Genomic DNA, 16,539 nt, shown 5'->3' with positions numbered 1-16,539 from the left:
CCCACAACCCTATCCATTACCTCCAGATTCTACTATTCACCTAAGCACTACTGTGGCCAAATAATCTACCAACCTGCATGAATTTGGGAGGAAACCAGTGTCCCCAGAGGATACCCAAGCACAGGCAGAATGTGCAAACTCCATGTAGGCAGTACTGGAGAAGAAGAATGAACCTGGTTCGCTGGAACTATTACAGCAGTTCCGTTACACCACTACGCGATGCACGGGCATCGGACTGTTCCGTTACACCACTACGCGATGCACGGGCATCGGACAGTTCCGTTACACCACTATGCGATGCACGGGCATCGGACCGTTCCGTTACACCACTACACGATGCACGGGAATCGGACCAATCTTTTCCCCAATGACCTATATGGAATTGAAGAGCCAAGCTATTTTGCAAATTGACATCAAGCTAGCAACAAAACAGAAGGAGGAGTAAAATGGAAGATGGTGAAAATACCAAAGATGGAAAGTGGGCTTCATAATGATTTGCACCAGAAACATGATTATTGATTTTTGGGATTTTGGAATAGAACAATCATAGTCATCACCATCACGTGCCATGTCGCATGATGTGGGCGATCATAGTCTCATGGATCATATCTTCACCCACCACCCACTGGAATAGAATACAGTTTCTAAAAATGCAGAAGACACCATTTATGGCCAATAATCAACAATGAGGGAAAGTGCATGAATATACAAGGCAACATAATATTTTTTAAATGGACAATTATTTTATGAAATTTCAAACTTAGACATTTCAAAATCAATATTATTTTGAAAACCTAGAAATATTGCACAAGATAGTAAAAGCTCCAAGAGAACAAGGGTACTTTATATTATGTAAACTTTGCATCTTATCCCAGTACAGCATACAGCAAGAACAGCACTTCCAGAGCTGTCTGTTTTTTGCATGAAACTTAATTCCCATGTACCCCTGAAGAAACTGGTCACACCAAGCAAGATTCACAAATAATCCTTTGACAAATTGCAAGGCCACATTCCCGGCTATGCCTTATGAAAGCTGGTTTCTGATATGTAGCGCTCAAGATATATTCAAGTGAACAAAATGTAAACTCAAAAGACACCCATGATGATTATAAAGTTACAGAACCATACAGCATAGAATCAGGCCCTTTGACCCAACAGTCCATTCCAACTATCTACGTTAGTCCCATTTCAATCAGTAGATATACAGGCCCTTCGCACCACCTGGCAACCCACCTATTTAACCCCAGCTTAATCACAGGACAATTTACAATGAGCAATTAACCAATTATCCAGTACATCTTTGAAATATGAGAGAAAACTAGAGCACCAGGAGGAAACCCTCACATTCACTGGGAGAATACAAACTCCTTACAGACGGCGTCAAAATTGAACTCTGACACCCTGAGTTGTAATAGTATTGCACTACCACTACATTTGCCCATATCCCTCAAAACTTTTCCTATGTAGCTGTCCAAGTTTCTTTGAAATGTTAAAGTACCTGCCTCAAATACTTCCTCTAGCAGCTCGTTACATAAACATCTTCTGTGTAAAGACCACAAGAATTAGACCATTTGTCCATCAGTCTCATCCACCATTTGATCATGGCTGAGTTATTTTCCCTCTCAACCCCGCTCATCTGCTTTCTCCCCAAAACTTTTAATGCCCTTACTAATCAGGAACATTTAATACTGTAAATAATTTAAACAATAGCAAACACAAATAATTAAAATCAAAGACAGACAGACATACTTTATTGATCCCGAGGGAAACTGGGTTTCGTTACAGTCGCACCAACCAAGAATAGTGTAGAAATATAGCAATACAAAACGTAAATAAATAAATAATAAGTAAATAATGCCAAGTGGAAATTAGTCCAGGACCAGCCTATTGGCTCAGGGTGTCTGACACTCCGAGGGAGGAGTTGTAAAGTTTGATGGCCACAGGCAGGAATTACTTCCTATGACGCTCAGTGTTAAATCTCGGTGGAATGCGTCTCTGGCTGAATGTACTCCTGTGCCTAACCAGTACATTATGGAGTGGATGGGTGACATTGTCCAAGATGGCATGCAACTTGGACAGCATCCTCTTTTCAGACACCACCGTCAGAGAGTCCAGTTCCACCCGCACAACATCGTTGCCCTTACGAATGAGTTTGTTGATTCTGTTGGTGTCTGCTACCCTGCGCCTGCCGCCCCAGCACACAACAGCAAACATGATAGCACTGGCCATCACAGACTCGTAGAACATCCTCAGCACTGTCCAGCAGATGTTAAAGGACCTCAGTCTTCTCAGGAAATAGAGATGGCTCTGACCCTTCTTGTAGACAGCCTCAGTGTTCTTTGACCAGTCCAGTTTATTGTCAAGTTAAATTAACTCATTTTTCTTCCTCGCAGCCAAACAATGAGCAGATTTTCACTGAATGGGTTCCAGAAACCTGAGGGCAGATTCACTGGTTTAAACATTAAGGAGTTACCTCACTCCATGGCTGAACTTCACAGAAGAGAACCTGGTGGTGAAGCCTCACCAGCAAGCCTAAGCCATATGCACTTTCTGGCACCTTCTGAACCTGCCAGCTCATGGAAGCATAAAACCCAGCAAAATCTAGGTCACTGAACCATGGTCCCACCCAATCACATTAGGACATTTCAAAATCCATGACATTCTCATTCTGCTATTCATGACAGCAAGCAGTGTGCAACATAGCTATTTTTCCTGTCAAAACTACTTCATGAACTATTAATCACTTTAAGACAGAAAAGTTGTGAAGGATCTAAAACTCTCTCAATTTCACCTTGCAGCCTGATCTTATTCTCACTAATTTAAGCAATCTTCCTGGCTCCCATGCTAATCCATATGATGAATAATTCCATTTCCTCATCGCATTCCCTCCCCTATTTCATGTCCACACTTAAAATCCTTCTCTTCAAAAATTCCACCAGAACTTTGACTCCTTCTTATTTTCAAACTATCACCATCTTGAATCACCCTTCCCCTTCAGTATCCACTCAAATTTGCCCTCATCTTCCTGGATCAAATCCTGGTCACGTTTCCAGCCATACCATAGTATCTAGTCTAAAAATTACTTAATTTGGGGGGGGGGGGAGAAAAGAGGGGCAAATTTAGTGGATTAAGAATGGATCCAACTTTGATAGATTGGGTTTAAACATTGGCAGGCAAAGCTATAAATGAACAACATCAGTTCCCTTAAAACAGAAACAGATAACAAATAAAACTTGCAGTTGCCAGAAAATGAAACAAAATCAGAAGTATTGGAAGTCAGCCAGTCAAGCTGCATCTGCGGAAAGAGAAACCAGTCAATGGTTTGGGTCAGTGACTCTTCCTGAGAAAGCAGAAGAGGGTTGGGTGCAATTCAAGTACCTTTCCATCAGATGGCAACAATCAGCAAATAAATCAGCAAATCGGCTTTCTAGCTGATAAAAGAAAGAAAACTGGTGGCAAAAGTCAAGGTTAAGAATTCAAGTTAGAACTAGGGTAAATATACAATGCTCAGAGGGAGTAGATTAAAAAATAAGTAAGGGTAAAGACAGAGCATGACATTAATCTGTCAGATTACCTAACAGAAAGAACACACAGTGAAAGGTTAATAGAAGTAGGAGTTAGGTCAATTACAACGGAGACTGCATGAGTAAAGAATGATAGCAATTTTCATCAACTTTTAACAAAGGAGGTGCTGTCACAATCTAAAGATTAATGCAAATAGACGGCAACTAGTCCCAGTTGGACTTAAACACAGTTAAGCCATCTGGTCTAGGTTGGATGAACCCAAGAAGCAAGGTTGGAATCCTGAAATAGATAATAAACTTTAACCCATCTTTAGATACAAATGTAATGCCAGGGGTAAGAACTGCAAAGTGATCATAAAGTATGGACAAGTAGGAGCTACAGGCCAGTCAGATTAACTGTTTAGAATGCTTGGGTCCCACAGCATCTGATTCATCTTTGGGAATGGGAATGCTCTTCAAACTTTTCTTTTCTGTTCCCAGTATAATTTTTCACCACCATTCCCCACCAGTGGCTGGCAGAACTGCAGAGTTTTGATTTCATCCATTAGTTGCACAACCTCAAACCCATTTCCACTGAGTACATACTGCAGTTTCATTTGGTTGGTACCTCATTTGGAGGTGTGCCTTGTGCTGCTCTTGGAATGTTCTAGAAAAGTTGGCAGGCCATCATCAGCCTTCTTGACTAGTTGACTATAAATCCATCTACATACTTCACGGTTTTCCTTTTGTAAGTTTCTTGGCACCATCCCTGTTTATTGGCTGTCAATGTGATATTATAATATTAAAGCAAATGATTGAGGAGGAGACGCAACAAATATACATATATCAAAATCTTCTATGTGCCCAAGATAACATTCAAAGTAAATTATCAATTTACATTTATGTCACCATATACAACCCTGAGATTCATTTTCTTGTGGGCATTCACAGTAAATAAAAATTCATGAAACACTATAGAAACAATGAAAGACAGCACCCAACAGGACAGGCAAACAACCTACATAAAAAAGATTACAAATTGCACAAACACAAAAAAAAGTAACAAAAATAAACAAGCAATAAATCGAGAACATGGCATGAAGAGTCCTTGAAAGGGAATCCAGAGGTCATAGGAACAGTTCAGTGATGGGGCAAGTGAAGTTATCTCCTCTGGTTCAAGAGGTTGATGATGATGCAGTTTTCTGTGACAGCACTCCATGTAAATGTAAATGTAGGGAGGGCTTTACCATTGATGGACTGGGTTGTATCCACTTCTTTGAGGGCTTTTCTACTAAAGACAATTTGAGTTTCCATACCAGGCAAAATACTCTCCACTACACATCTACAGAAGTTTTTCAAAGTTTTACATGACTTGCAGAATCTTCTCGCAAAATTCTAAGGTAGAGGCGCTGCCGTGTTTTATTCGTAATAACACTTGCATGCAGGACTCAGAACAGATCCTCAAAAATAATAACACTGAGGAATTTAAAGTTGCTGATTCCCTCCACCTCTGATTACCCAATGAGGATCCATTGGACCTCTGGTTTCCACCTCCTGAAGTCAATAATCAGCTCCTTGGTCTTGCTGACATTGAGCTGTTGCTGTTGTGGCACAACTCAGCCAGATTTTCAATCTCCCTCCTATATGCTGATTCGTTATCACCTTTGATACAGCCAATGATAATGGTGTTGTCAGCAAACAAATATGCACTGAGCTGTGGTTAGCCTCACGGTCATAAGTGTAAGATGAGTAAAGTAGGGGGATAAGCACTCAGGCTTGTGGTGCATCTGTGCTGATAGTGATTGTGGAGATATTGCTGCTAATCCGAGCTGACTGGGGTCTGCAAGTAAGGAAATTGAGGATCCAATTGCACACGATAGAATTGAGGCCTAGGTCTTGAAGCTCATTGATGAGTTTTGAGGGGATGATAGAATTGAATGCTTATTTGTAGTCGATAATGAGCACCTTTGCTGTCTAGATGTTCGAGGGTCGTGAAGAGCTAATGACATGGCAAATACTGTGACCTATTGTGACAGTAGGCAAACTGGAGCAGATCCAAGTCACTCCTCAGACAGGAGTTGATATGCTTCATCACCAACCTCTCAAAGCACTTCATCAAAGTGGATTTAAGTGCTACAGAACAAAAGTCATTGAATCAGGTTATCATATTCTTGCTATAATTGAAGCCTGCTCGAGGCAGATGGGTGCCTCAGACTGCCGAAGTGAGTGGTTAAAAATATCAGTGAAACAGCAATCTTGCCCTTAGGTCCTCAATTTTGTTCTCCAGCGACTGTATATTTGCTAACAAGGTGCTGGGAGGGGGAAGCTCATACCCCGTCATTTTAGCCTGGCTTGCAGTCCTCTCCTCTTCTCTCTCTTTCAGCCATGGTGATATACCTTCATCTGCTTAAAGGTGCCTTACCTGCATGCTTTAGTGTCAAGTCTGCTGTGTCCTTCAGAAGATTCTGGAATCATTAGTTTGTTAAGACAGTTCAGAGGTATATTGAAGGGAAACCACAGGTTGCAGATTGCAGTGGGAGTAGTTCAGAAATACATTTAGATCAGGGGATCCTAACCTTTTTATGCCATGGACCCCTACCCCTAGCTTTCAAGAAGGAGCTAGATAGGTATCTTATGGATAGGGAAATCAAGGGATATGGGGACAAGGCAGGAACCGGGTATTGATAGTAGATGATCAGCCATGATCTCAAAATGGCGGTGCAGGCTTGAAGGGCCGAATGGTCTACTTCTGCACCTATTGTCTATTAACCGAGGTGTCCGAGGACCCCTGGTTATAAGGATTTAGAATTTTTATAAGCTGCCATTGTAGACACTTTAAAAATCACTTTTTAATAATGCTGTTTATGTTGTGAATACATGCTGGCATTTATGTACATTTTAATTCATAGCCATACTTCAACCTGTAACTTTATTTGTTATGTGATTGTTTATTCCTTATAACTGCTGAATGTTGTTTTTGGTGCATGTCACACCCTGAGCAATGCACAACAAATTCCTAATACATGTAAATGTATATGTGAATAAAGTTGATCCTTGAATTAGAAATTCTTCCATTTCAGTGGGCGTGTCAGTTTTGATAGAGCTTCAAGCTCCATGATGTACCCGAGTAGTTAACCCAGAGAGATCATGTTCATTTGGACAAGTATTGTTGATGTAATCTACAAAATCAGGAAGCTTAATTCTAAGAACACTAGTAAGAGCAGGAATAGGCCATCCAGCCCTTGGAACCAGCGACAGATTATATAACTAGGAATTGCAGCCAAAACCCTTGCTATTTGTTACATAATGACCTGAATCTAAATGCAAGAGATAATGCTCAAAAATTGCTAAATAGTCTCTAGCTATAGAAGTAGCACAGGCAGGAAGAGAAATAACAGATGAAATTTAATCTTGAAAGGTAAGGGAATGAGAGCTACACAACGAATGGTAGGACCCCAAGAAGTACTAAGGAACAGAGAATTTGGTGTGTGACCACGGATCTCTTAAGGCAACAGCACAGGTAGAGAAGGCATACAGAATGCTTGTATTCTATGCCATGACTAATGAAGACAAGAGCAGAGAGGTTATGGTACAATGTTTAGAGCATAGAACAGTACAAGCCCTTCAGTCCACAATGTTGTACTGATCTTTTAACCTACTCTAAGGTCAAACTAAAGCTTCCCTCCCACACAGCACTCAAGTTCTCTTTCATCCATGATGCACTGTTTTCTTCTTTCTCTTTCACCTATGTTTGTAAAAGAGCTGTAATATTGTGCTCAGTCCTGGCCACCACACTATCAGAAGAAAGGAAGGTGTAGATATTATCTGGGATAGAACATTTCCATTATGAGGAGAGACTAGGTTTTGTTTTTCTTGAAGTGTAAGAGATTTAATAGGAACCTGAGCGCGTGTGTGTGTCTCTCTCTCACTCTGTTCTGGATTTCCAAAATATGCCGAATCATCTACAACCAGAGAGATTCAAGGTAGTCCCCCTTCCCACCCCGCATCATTTAAGAAGGATTTTGATGAGCACATGAAATACCAAAGGAATGGATGGCTACAGACTCAGTACTGGACTTCAGGCATTAGCCTAGGCTTTATAAGGCATTGGTCATACCACACTTGGAATGTTATGAGCAATTTTGCCCCCTTATCTATGAAAGGATGTGCTGGAACTAGAGAACATCTAAAGGGGGTTAATGAGGATTATCCCAGGAATGAAAAGGTTAACAATGAGGAGCATTTGATGGTTTTAGGTCTGTACACTTTGGAGTTTAGAAGAATGAGGGGGAATCTCATTGCAATCTATTGAATATTGAAAGGCTTATAAAGAGTGCATGTGGAGAGGATGTTTCTTGTAATGGGGAAGTCTAAGACCAGAGAGCACAGCCTCAGAATACAAGGATGTCCCTTTAGAACAGAAATGAGGAATTTCTTGAGCCAGAGGAAGATAAATCAGTGGAATTTATTGCCGCAGATGGCTGTGAAGGCCAAGTCATTCAATATACTTAAAGAAAGTTTGATAGGTTCTTGATTCGTGAGGGTGTTAAAACTTATGGGGAGAAGGCAAGAGAATGGGGTTGAAAGGGATAACAAATCAAACAGAATGGAATGGTAGAGCAGGCACAATAGACTGAATGGCCTAATTCTGCTCCTATGTCTTATGGACACATAGGGCCTTTTTCCACCCTGCCATGACCACCCAACTTGCTGTAATTCAAATGATAATGGTGAGTCTGCTACCTCAAAATCCATGCTCGAGCCCCAACCCAATAACCTTAATTTCTTTAACATCCAAAAACCTACTGAGTTGTGTTTTGAATACAACCAAAGACTGAGTCTTATTGCCCTCCAGGATAGAGAATGATAAAGAATCTTATATGATCCCATTTCAGGCAGCTGACAATTTTCAAGTTACTGCTTGCATTGATAAATACTAAACCAGACTTGCAGTTTGAGATTTCTGGGAATCAAAGGGATAATGGATTCAAACTATTTAAATAACAATTCGCATCGTACTGAACATTGTGGACATGCTATGTTGTTGCCAGAATGTGTGGCAACACTTGCAGCCTGTCCCCAGCACATCTTTGAGTGTTAATTGTTAATGCAAATGACATTTTACTATACCATATACATGTATTAGGAACTTGCTGTGATTTGTTGGTCAGTACGCAACATTCAACAATTACAAAGAATTAAATATATTAGAGGATGGATATAAAAATGTACATAACCACCAGCATGTATTTACAATGTAAACAGCATTTAAAAAATGTGGTTTAAAGTATTTACAGTGTAGTGTAGTCACTGAGGTAATGGGGGGGGGGGGGGGGGAGGCTAACTAGAATGGTTGATCAGATTAACTGCCTGAGGAATTAACTTTTAAAACGACATGGTTTTTGTTTTAATAGCCTTATATCAATTTCCAGAAGGGAGCTTTTGGAGAAGGCAATTTGCAAGTTGGGTTATGTCTGCAATGATTTTTCCTGCCCACTTCTTTGGTCTGGGATGGGTACAAGTCCTGCAGCAAAGGGAGACAGCAGCCAATGACCTGTGACTGCAGATTTCATACACTGTGAGAGGAGCTACACCAAACCAGACAGTTATGTCTGATGTGAGGATGCTCTCCATGATGGAGGTGTAGAATTACACCAGTATGTTCTGGAAAGGATGGAATTTTACCAGTTGCTGCAAGTACATCTTCTACCGAGCCATTTTGTTAATGTTAATTATGGTTCTCCCAAATGAGGTCCAGGAACCTGAATGTTTAACCGGCGCTGACTGTAGAGTTGTTGATGATGAGTGAGGGTATTCGGCTCCAAGCTGTACATGTGAGAAATAAATCTGAATCCAACTCAAAGCACTTTGCAACGAAACAGGGAGAAAACACAGATAAAATACAAATAAAGGAAGGCTGCATGAAATGGTGCCCATGATGTGAGATCTAAAAGCAGAAGTTCATCTTGGGAAAGGATTACTAGGGTACTTAAAGATAGGTGCCAATGGAGGAACAAAACAAGACCTCTTCTTGTAGGCCAAAGGAAGTTAACGAGCCTACAGCATTGGGGATGAATGGCAAGGCCTTGAGGGATTTGAAGACTAATTAGATAAAAATAGTTGTTCTAGATTAATCCTCCAATTGAATGGTAGCCCTAACCAAAAAAATAACTTGCGTTACTATTCTAAAACATTTTTTTTTACAATATTTCACAGCAGCGTTATCAGACAAAGCTTCAAACTAAGGCATTCAGTAAAATCCTGACGTCCAGAACACTCACCACTTTGGTGGCACTCAGCTGACAGTTCTCCTGAGCCATTGGGTGTTATTCCTATCAATTCAGTCAAAAATATTTAATTTACATTTTTGAGATGTTATACGGTAACAGTCTAGGACATAGACCCCAAGATTAATCTAACTCTTACTTCCTACGTACCATCCATTTTTCTATCATCCATGAATTCTTAAATGTCCCTAATGTATCTGCCTCATGTATCCACCCCACTCTCTGGAAAGAACTCGTCTCTGACATCCTCCCTATACTTTCCTCCAATCACCTTGAAATTAAGCCCGCAAACACGATGCTGGAAACTCAAGCAACACACACAAAATGCTGGTGGAATGTCGACTGTACTTCTTCCTATAGATGCTGCCTGACCTACTGCACTCCACTTGAAATTAATCCCCCTTGTATTAGCCATTTCCACCCTGGAAAAAAAAGTCTCTGGATTTCCTCTCGATCTATGCTTCTTGTCATGCTGAACACCAACTCATCCTCCTTCACTCCAAAGAGAAAGGTCCTGGCCTGCTCTGGGCAAGTTTCAGGGGATCATGGGAAGCTGGACCAGGAGTTTCGATGGATAATAGGACACATCAGCTGGTGAGCCTGAACCATTGCTATTTCCAAATGGTCATTAGCAATTAACAGAGCTTTTCTATATTAGGGCAGGTGACCAGTGGGTTAGTACAAGAGGTATGTTTGTATGGATGTCTAAAAAATAAAAAGAAAGCAGTGTTTCAGGGCTAAGGCAATTGAAGGCCTAGTCACAGAGAAGTGATAGAGGCAGGAGGTACACAAGAAGCCAAACAGACTTGTGCAATTTTACACGTTGGGAAAAGATATCAAGCAGTAAGACAATGAACAACTTTAAAATTCTGACAATACTTCTGGAATTTAGGGCATTTCTGGATCAACAGTCTACATTGTTTAATGAGAACAAAGTCCAGAGAAAAATGCAAAGGTTTGTGTTCATCTCATATTGCACCTGGACACTTTGTAGCCTTCTGGAATGAACAATAACTTTTGTAAACAAGAGAGCTGCTGTCTTGCTGATTCCTGCTATCATGCCTATATCCTTGTATCATCTCATTACTATAAAATGCCCCACTTGCAGTCGGTATTCTTGCTCTTCAATCTTCATAAGGTCTTTTGACTCAGACCTCACTCCTATTCCCCAACTCTTGGAACACTGACCGCTCCACTCAGAAAAGCAAAATGGTGCATCAGTGATTGAGTTCCTCCAGCACTTTGCTATAAATCTGTTTGTATACTGAAACTGCCTTTGTGTCTTCCCCATCTCAGTATTGCCATGCTTGTCACTCTGAAGTCAGGTCCTCATGTTGATCCCAACTCTTTTTTCACTACAGCTGGAAACAGTAACAGGTGAGTCACAGAATCCCAACACAACTGGTTCCAATATCTGTCATGAAAGCATCTGCCACCTTTAAAGTTAGGTCAAGTGGTGGCTTCAAGCTTCTCCTACAGAAATATAAATTGTTGAGGGTTACGTCTGGGTCAGTAAACACCACTCATCCAGGTGGGATAAGGCAGACAGACAGCAGTACTTATGGAAAGACACCTATTATGTATTGGAATACCAACAAACTATTTCTCAGAATGGAGCACCAGTGCCTGGGAAGAAATTAAGCACCGATTCTCTTTGACAGGAACAGAGGTGCCAAGTGAAAACGACAGAGGAATTGCAAGGCTACTCGATCAACCATCTCTTCTGCCCCCCTCCCCCCCACACAACTTGTAGATCTAAAATAGACCTTATTAACATTTCCAAACTGGAGCAGAAGCAAGTTATCCCCAAGCCCAAAGGATTGACCAAGAATAGAGAGCTGGGGGGAAAAATATAATCACACAGCACGACTGTCAAAAGCAAAATAAATTGTGCAGTATTTGGCATTTTCATCCTGAATAAAGTGAAAGTCTGAGTGACTCATAACATACCACCACAGATATTTATCTCACCCACAGGTTTTGCAACACAATGCTCTACAATTTGTGTTACGCAATCCCAAAAATCCTTAAAAGGAAATACACAGATCTTAAGAACGGTTCTCAGTGCTGTCAACCAAAAGTATGTTATAATGTGTGAACTGGATAAGTCATAATTGGAAACAAGAGAAAATCTGCAGATGCTGTTAATCCAAGCAACACACACAAAATGCTGGAGGAACTCAGCAGGCTAGGCAGCATCTACAGAAAAGAGTACAATTGACGTTTTGGGCTGAGACCCTTCAGCAAGACTGGAGAAAAAAAAAATGGAGATTCTTCCTAGCTCTTTCCTTCACCCCTCCCAGTTTCACATATCACCTTGTGTTTGCCCCTACCTTTTAAATCTACTCATCTTTTATTCCTCCAGTCCTGCTGAAGGGTCTCAGGCCAAAACCTCAACTGTACTGGCCTGCTGAGTTCACCAGCATTTTGTGTGTGTCATAATTGGGGAGTTTGGAATGGCTTTCCAAGAACAGCTTCTGCATCAAATGACAATCAACACAAGCACACCTCAAGGATGTGTGCTTAGCACACTGACCGACTCTCTACACCCAGGACTGTGCGGCTAGGCACCAGTCAAACTACAAAGTCACTAATGACATAACTGTTGTCAGCAGAATCTCAGATGGTGACAAGGAGGCATATACAGGAGTGAGACAGATCGGCTGCTTAAGTGGTGTCAGAAACCACAGCCTTCCACTCAACGTCAGTACGACCAAGGAAGTGACTGTCGACTTCGGTAAGGGGAAGTTGAGGGAATGCACACCCCTCCTCATCGAGAGCTCAACAATGGAAAGAGTGGGCATTTTAATTTCCTGGGTATCAATATCTCTGAAGATCTATCCTGGGCCCAACAAAGTGACACAATTATGAAAATGCACTGTTTGGAAAAGCTGATGGCTCTGCAATATATGATTATAATGGCTATATTTCATTAGCCACTATATTAGTCACTTGCCCCAAAACAGTAAAGCTCTGATACTCTGCTATCCGAGTGTTTGGAAATGCCAACAGCTCAGCTACATTTCATTAGGAGTCAGAGTAGATTTGGTATGTCACCAAACACTTAGCAATTTTCTACAGATGCACCTTGGAAAACATTCTAACTGGTTGCATCACTGCCTGGTTTGAAGAGGCCAATGCACAGGATCAGAAAAAGATGCAGAGGGTTGTAAACACAGCCAACTCCGTCATGTCCCCAGCATTGAGGACATCTTCAAGAGTTGATGCCTCAAAAAGACAGCATTCATCATTAAGGACTCTCCCCCCTCCCTCCACCCAGGACATGCCCTCTACTCATTGCTACCAAGAGGAAGTAAGTACAGGAGCCTGAAGACACGTTTTAGGAACAGCTTCCACCCCTCTGCCATCAGATTTCTGAATGGTCCATGAACTCTGCTGCACTTATACACATTCAGTATGTTTTTTTGTATTGCACTGTACTGCTGCCAAATCTAATTTCATGACATACGTCAGTGATAATAAACCTGGGCTCTATCCTTGCTTCTCTTTAATCAACTGCTTAGTACAGTTATCAAGATGTCACAAGTGATCAAATGTGTCATAGTTGCATGTGGACTGCTGAAAATGGGAGGAAAGCAAGACACACACAGGAAGTTAGGAAGTAAGCATGCCGCTTTATGTAGAGATCGGCAAAAGGTCTTCATTCAGGTTATATTGGAGCAAATGAATTGCACAAACTCCACCAGAAGTTTTAAAACTTCAAAAGAAGCAAAATCAAAACAAACCTGTCTTAATTTAGAAACATTTCAAGAGATTATAAACAGTATCAATTCATCACAAATAATTCCCCCATTGAGACATGGCAGGATATGAAACGTATGAAATATTGGATGAGAGCAATTTTCTTCATGGAGAAAATCATGAGGAGTTCAGCACCTTTGGATAAATCACCAGGCCCAGATGAAATAACTCTAGGGCTATTAAAACCTGCAAGGGAAGAAACTGCAGGGCTAGCTCTTTAAAAACCCACACAGACATGATAAAACAGCATGACCTGCTCCTCCATTGTAAATGTTCTGATTCTCTGTATCTGGTGGGGAAAAAGTTTATACAGGGAAAAGCTCAATGAGAGAGCTAATATACCAAATCAAATTAGTACTTACCACAACACTTTTGGACATTTTGTAATGAACACAACACGATGTCTGCAAAATCTAAACACGAGATTTTGCAAATGCTGGAAATCTAGAGTGACACATACAAAATACTGGAGCAATTCAGCAGGTCAGGCAACATCTATGAAAAGGAATAAAGGAAAAATCAACACTTAGGGCTGAGAACCTTCATCAGGACTGGTGAAGGGTTTCAGCCGAATTGTCGACTCTTTATTCCTTTACTGTCTGACCTGCTGACACATTTTGTGTCTCAACAATCTTAGTTTTCTTCAGAAATGATACAACAAGCAGTAGATAAGGAAATCACTGAATACAATATAGCATTCTAGACTTTCAAATACATTTGAAAATGTACCACACAAAAGACTTAGCGATACATGCATGAAGGGCAGAAAATAGTTTGGGGAGAACTGTTTCCAGGTTGGAAGATTGTTTTTTACGCCTTAAATACGACTGGTGACACAGACTATCATCCACGCGTTGAAAACAACAGAACTATTTTCGATTAATCACTAAGCCCAGATGAAATCACTCTGGCTAGCTCTTTTAAAACCCACGCAGAAGTACTTTAGTCTCTTTAAATTGCTCCGCCCATTCTAGAAGACCACGGCTCAGCTGAGGCAAGAGCTCCAGTAACGGAGATCAATCCCGATCGGGTCTGCCCAATTCTCCGTGCCTCCGGTTCCTCCCACATCACGAAGACGACGTGTGGGCTGGCGAATCACTGTGAACTATCCCGAGTGGTGGTCATCGAGGGCACGGCAGGCCAGGCCAGGGCTGAAGGACTCCACTGCGTTTATTCTGACTGAGTTTGGAGAGCCAAGTTTGGTTTCGGTGCCGAGTTGCGGGGAGGCCACGGTGTTTACATTAGCTGTCGGTCAAGTTACACAAGTGGGCAAAGGAGCGAGCAGAACTGCTCGGGGGCCGAGAGGAGAACAGAAGTTAGAGGGGAAAGTAAACGGACGGAGTCAGGCGAATAACGAGAGGGAACAGCTACAAAGAGGCACAAGACGGACCTGGGGCTCGATTTCCGAAGTGGGGGTGAGGGCCGAACCTGGTCCCGGGTCGACGGTGGGTGGGTGGGTGGGGGGTGATAGGGACAGGGATTGTGGTGGTGGGGGCTGGCGTCTCCACTGTGGCAGGAGGGCGGAGCGAAGTCATGGGACTGAGGGGGTGGGAGCAGGGGGCTTGCCTTCTCCACAGTGGCCGGGATTCATACGGCCGGCGCCGGGATGGACCGGTGCCATAGGCACACAGAGGCCCGCTGGGAGTCCGAGGCCGTGTTGGCAATCGGGGAGCCCCGGCCGCGGAGAGCGGTGAACTTGCCCACAGCCGCTGCACCACCGGGCCGGCGGCACCACTTAGTCCCGGCCCCACTCCCTTTGTTACGGACGGTAGGGCCGGCCGTTAAAGGCAAAGGGATCCTCACTTCTCCCTTCACACCACCGGTCCTGGGGTGAGCCCCCGAGCTATTTACCTGCCGTGAAACCAGTCCTTGCAGACATCACACTCGATCATGAAGCGACCAGCGTCGTACGGCTGTCGACACTCGCAATACACCGGTACCGCCGCCATTTTGTCAGCCCGGCCGCACATTGGCCGGGCAGAGAACAAAAAAAACACAACAGGCCGGGCCTTTGGCCGCCGCCGGAAACGGATGATTGACGGAGCTGCCAGCCATTCGTGCCCGAGGTGGGCGAATATGCTCCAGCTACCGAACATTAGAGGCGGCAGGTCGCACCAATCAGAGGCGGGTAGCTGCATATGTGTCCGCCTCTCTGTAATATTACTGGCTGCCCTGTATCCCAGAGCTTATTATTGACTGTGTTGGTTAGCCAATCGACATAATGTATTTTTAGACATCCCGCCTCTCGGGTGTCAAATTGCAAGTGGGCTTTAAACCGACCGCAAATATCCGAAATGTTATTGGTCAGGTGAGAGTCAGCTCCGCCTTTAAGGGGCGGTCACCGGGCGGAAAGAACGCAGTGATTGGTGTACTTGGCACGAGGTGTGACCAGCTATCCAATTAGGGGCGGGAATAACAAAACACACGTGCTGTTGTGGAGAGATACGCCGCAGCTCAGTCTGGGGAGGGATAAATTTGTCAATGGGCATCAGACCCACAAAACAGCACGAGATGACCAGATCTGGATGCAATAAAACATAGTGTGGTACATAAAGCAGGAGGAGGCCGATCAGCCCATCGAGAAATGCTGAAATCTGGAGCAGCTACCCGTTTTTTGGAGGAACTCAGCCGGTCGGGCTAATCTGTGGAAGTGAAAGGTGTTACCGATGTTTCACACTCCCACCTTTCCCCCGCTTCACAGGCCATTCCTTTCTGTATTCTCAGTCCCGATTCAGTGTCTCGAACTGAAAACGTCGACAGTTCTTTACTGACAAAGATGCTGCTCCACCCGCTGAATTCCTCCAGTTTATTGCTTTGTTCTATATTATATCAGCCCATCGAACCCTCCATTCAGTATGGCTACTGTATTCTTGGTCTCAGTATCACCTACCTTCGCTTTGTCCATACCCTTGCTAGTTCACTTCTGCCTTCGACAGGATTCAGTGACCGGGTCTTATGCTCTCCACAGCTCTCTGAGCTAGAGATTA

At 42.8% G+C, this 16,539-nt stretch overlaps 1 protein-coding gene across 2 annotated transcripts in view; it reads right to left on the bottom strand.

The window, feature by feature from the left end:
• The window catches only part of kdm7ab (lysine (K)-specific demethylase 7Ab), a 96,543-nt gene extending 80,938 nt beyond the window's left edge, over positions 1–15,605 (bottom strand). The window contains exon 1 of one of the 2 annotated variants that reach the window (XM_073058908.1): positions 15,404–15,605. In XM_073058908.1, the coding sequence (XP_072915009.1) occupies positions 15,404–15,522 (119 nt within the window). In that variant the 5' untranslated portion in view covers positions 15,523–15,605. The remainder of the gene's footprint in view (positions 1–15,403) is intronic. The other variant, XM_073058907.1, reaches the window with a different exon arrangement.
• Between the last annotated feature and the right edge of the window lie 934 nt (positions 15,606–16,539).

This window comes from Hemitrygon akajei, chromosome 10 (genome assembly GCF_048418815.1).
Source record: "Hemitrygon akajei chromosome 10, sHemAka1.3, whole genome shotgun sequence".
NCBI lineage: Eukaryota > Metazoa > Chordata > Chondrichthyes > Myliobatiformes > Dasyatidae > Hemitrygon > Hemitrygon akajei.
The sequence above is the reverse complement of the archived record's forward strand: the minus strand, read 5'-3'. Positions and strand labels throughout refer to the sequence as shown.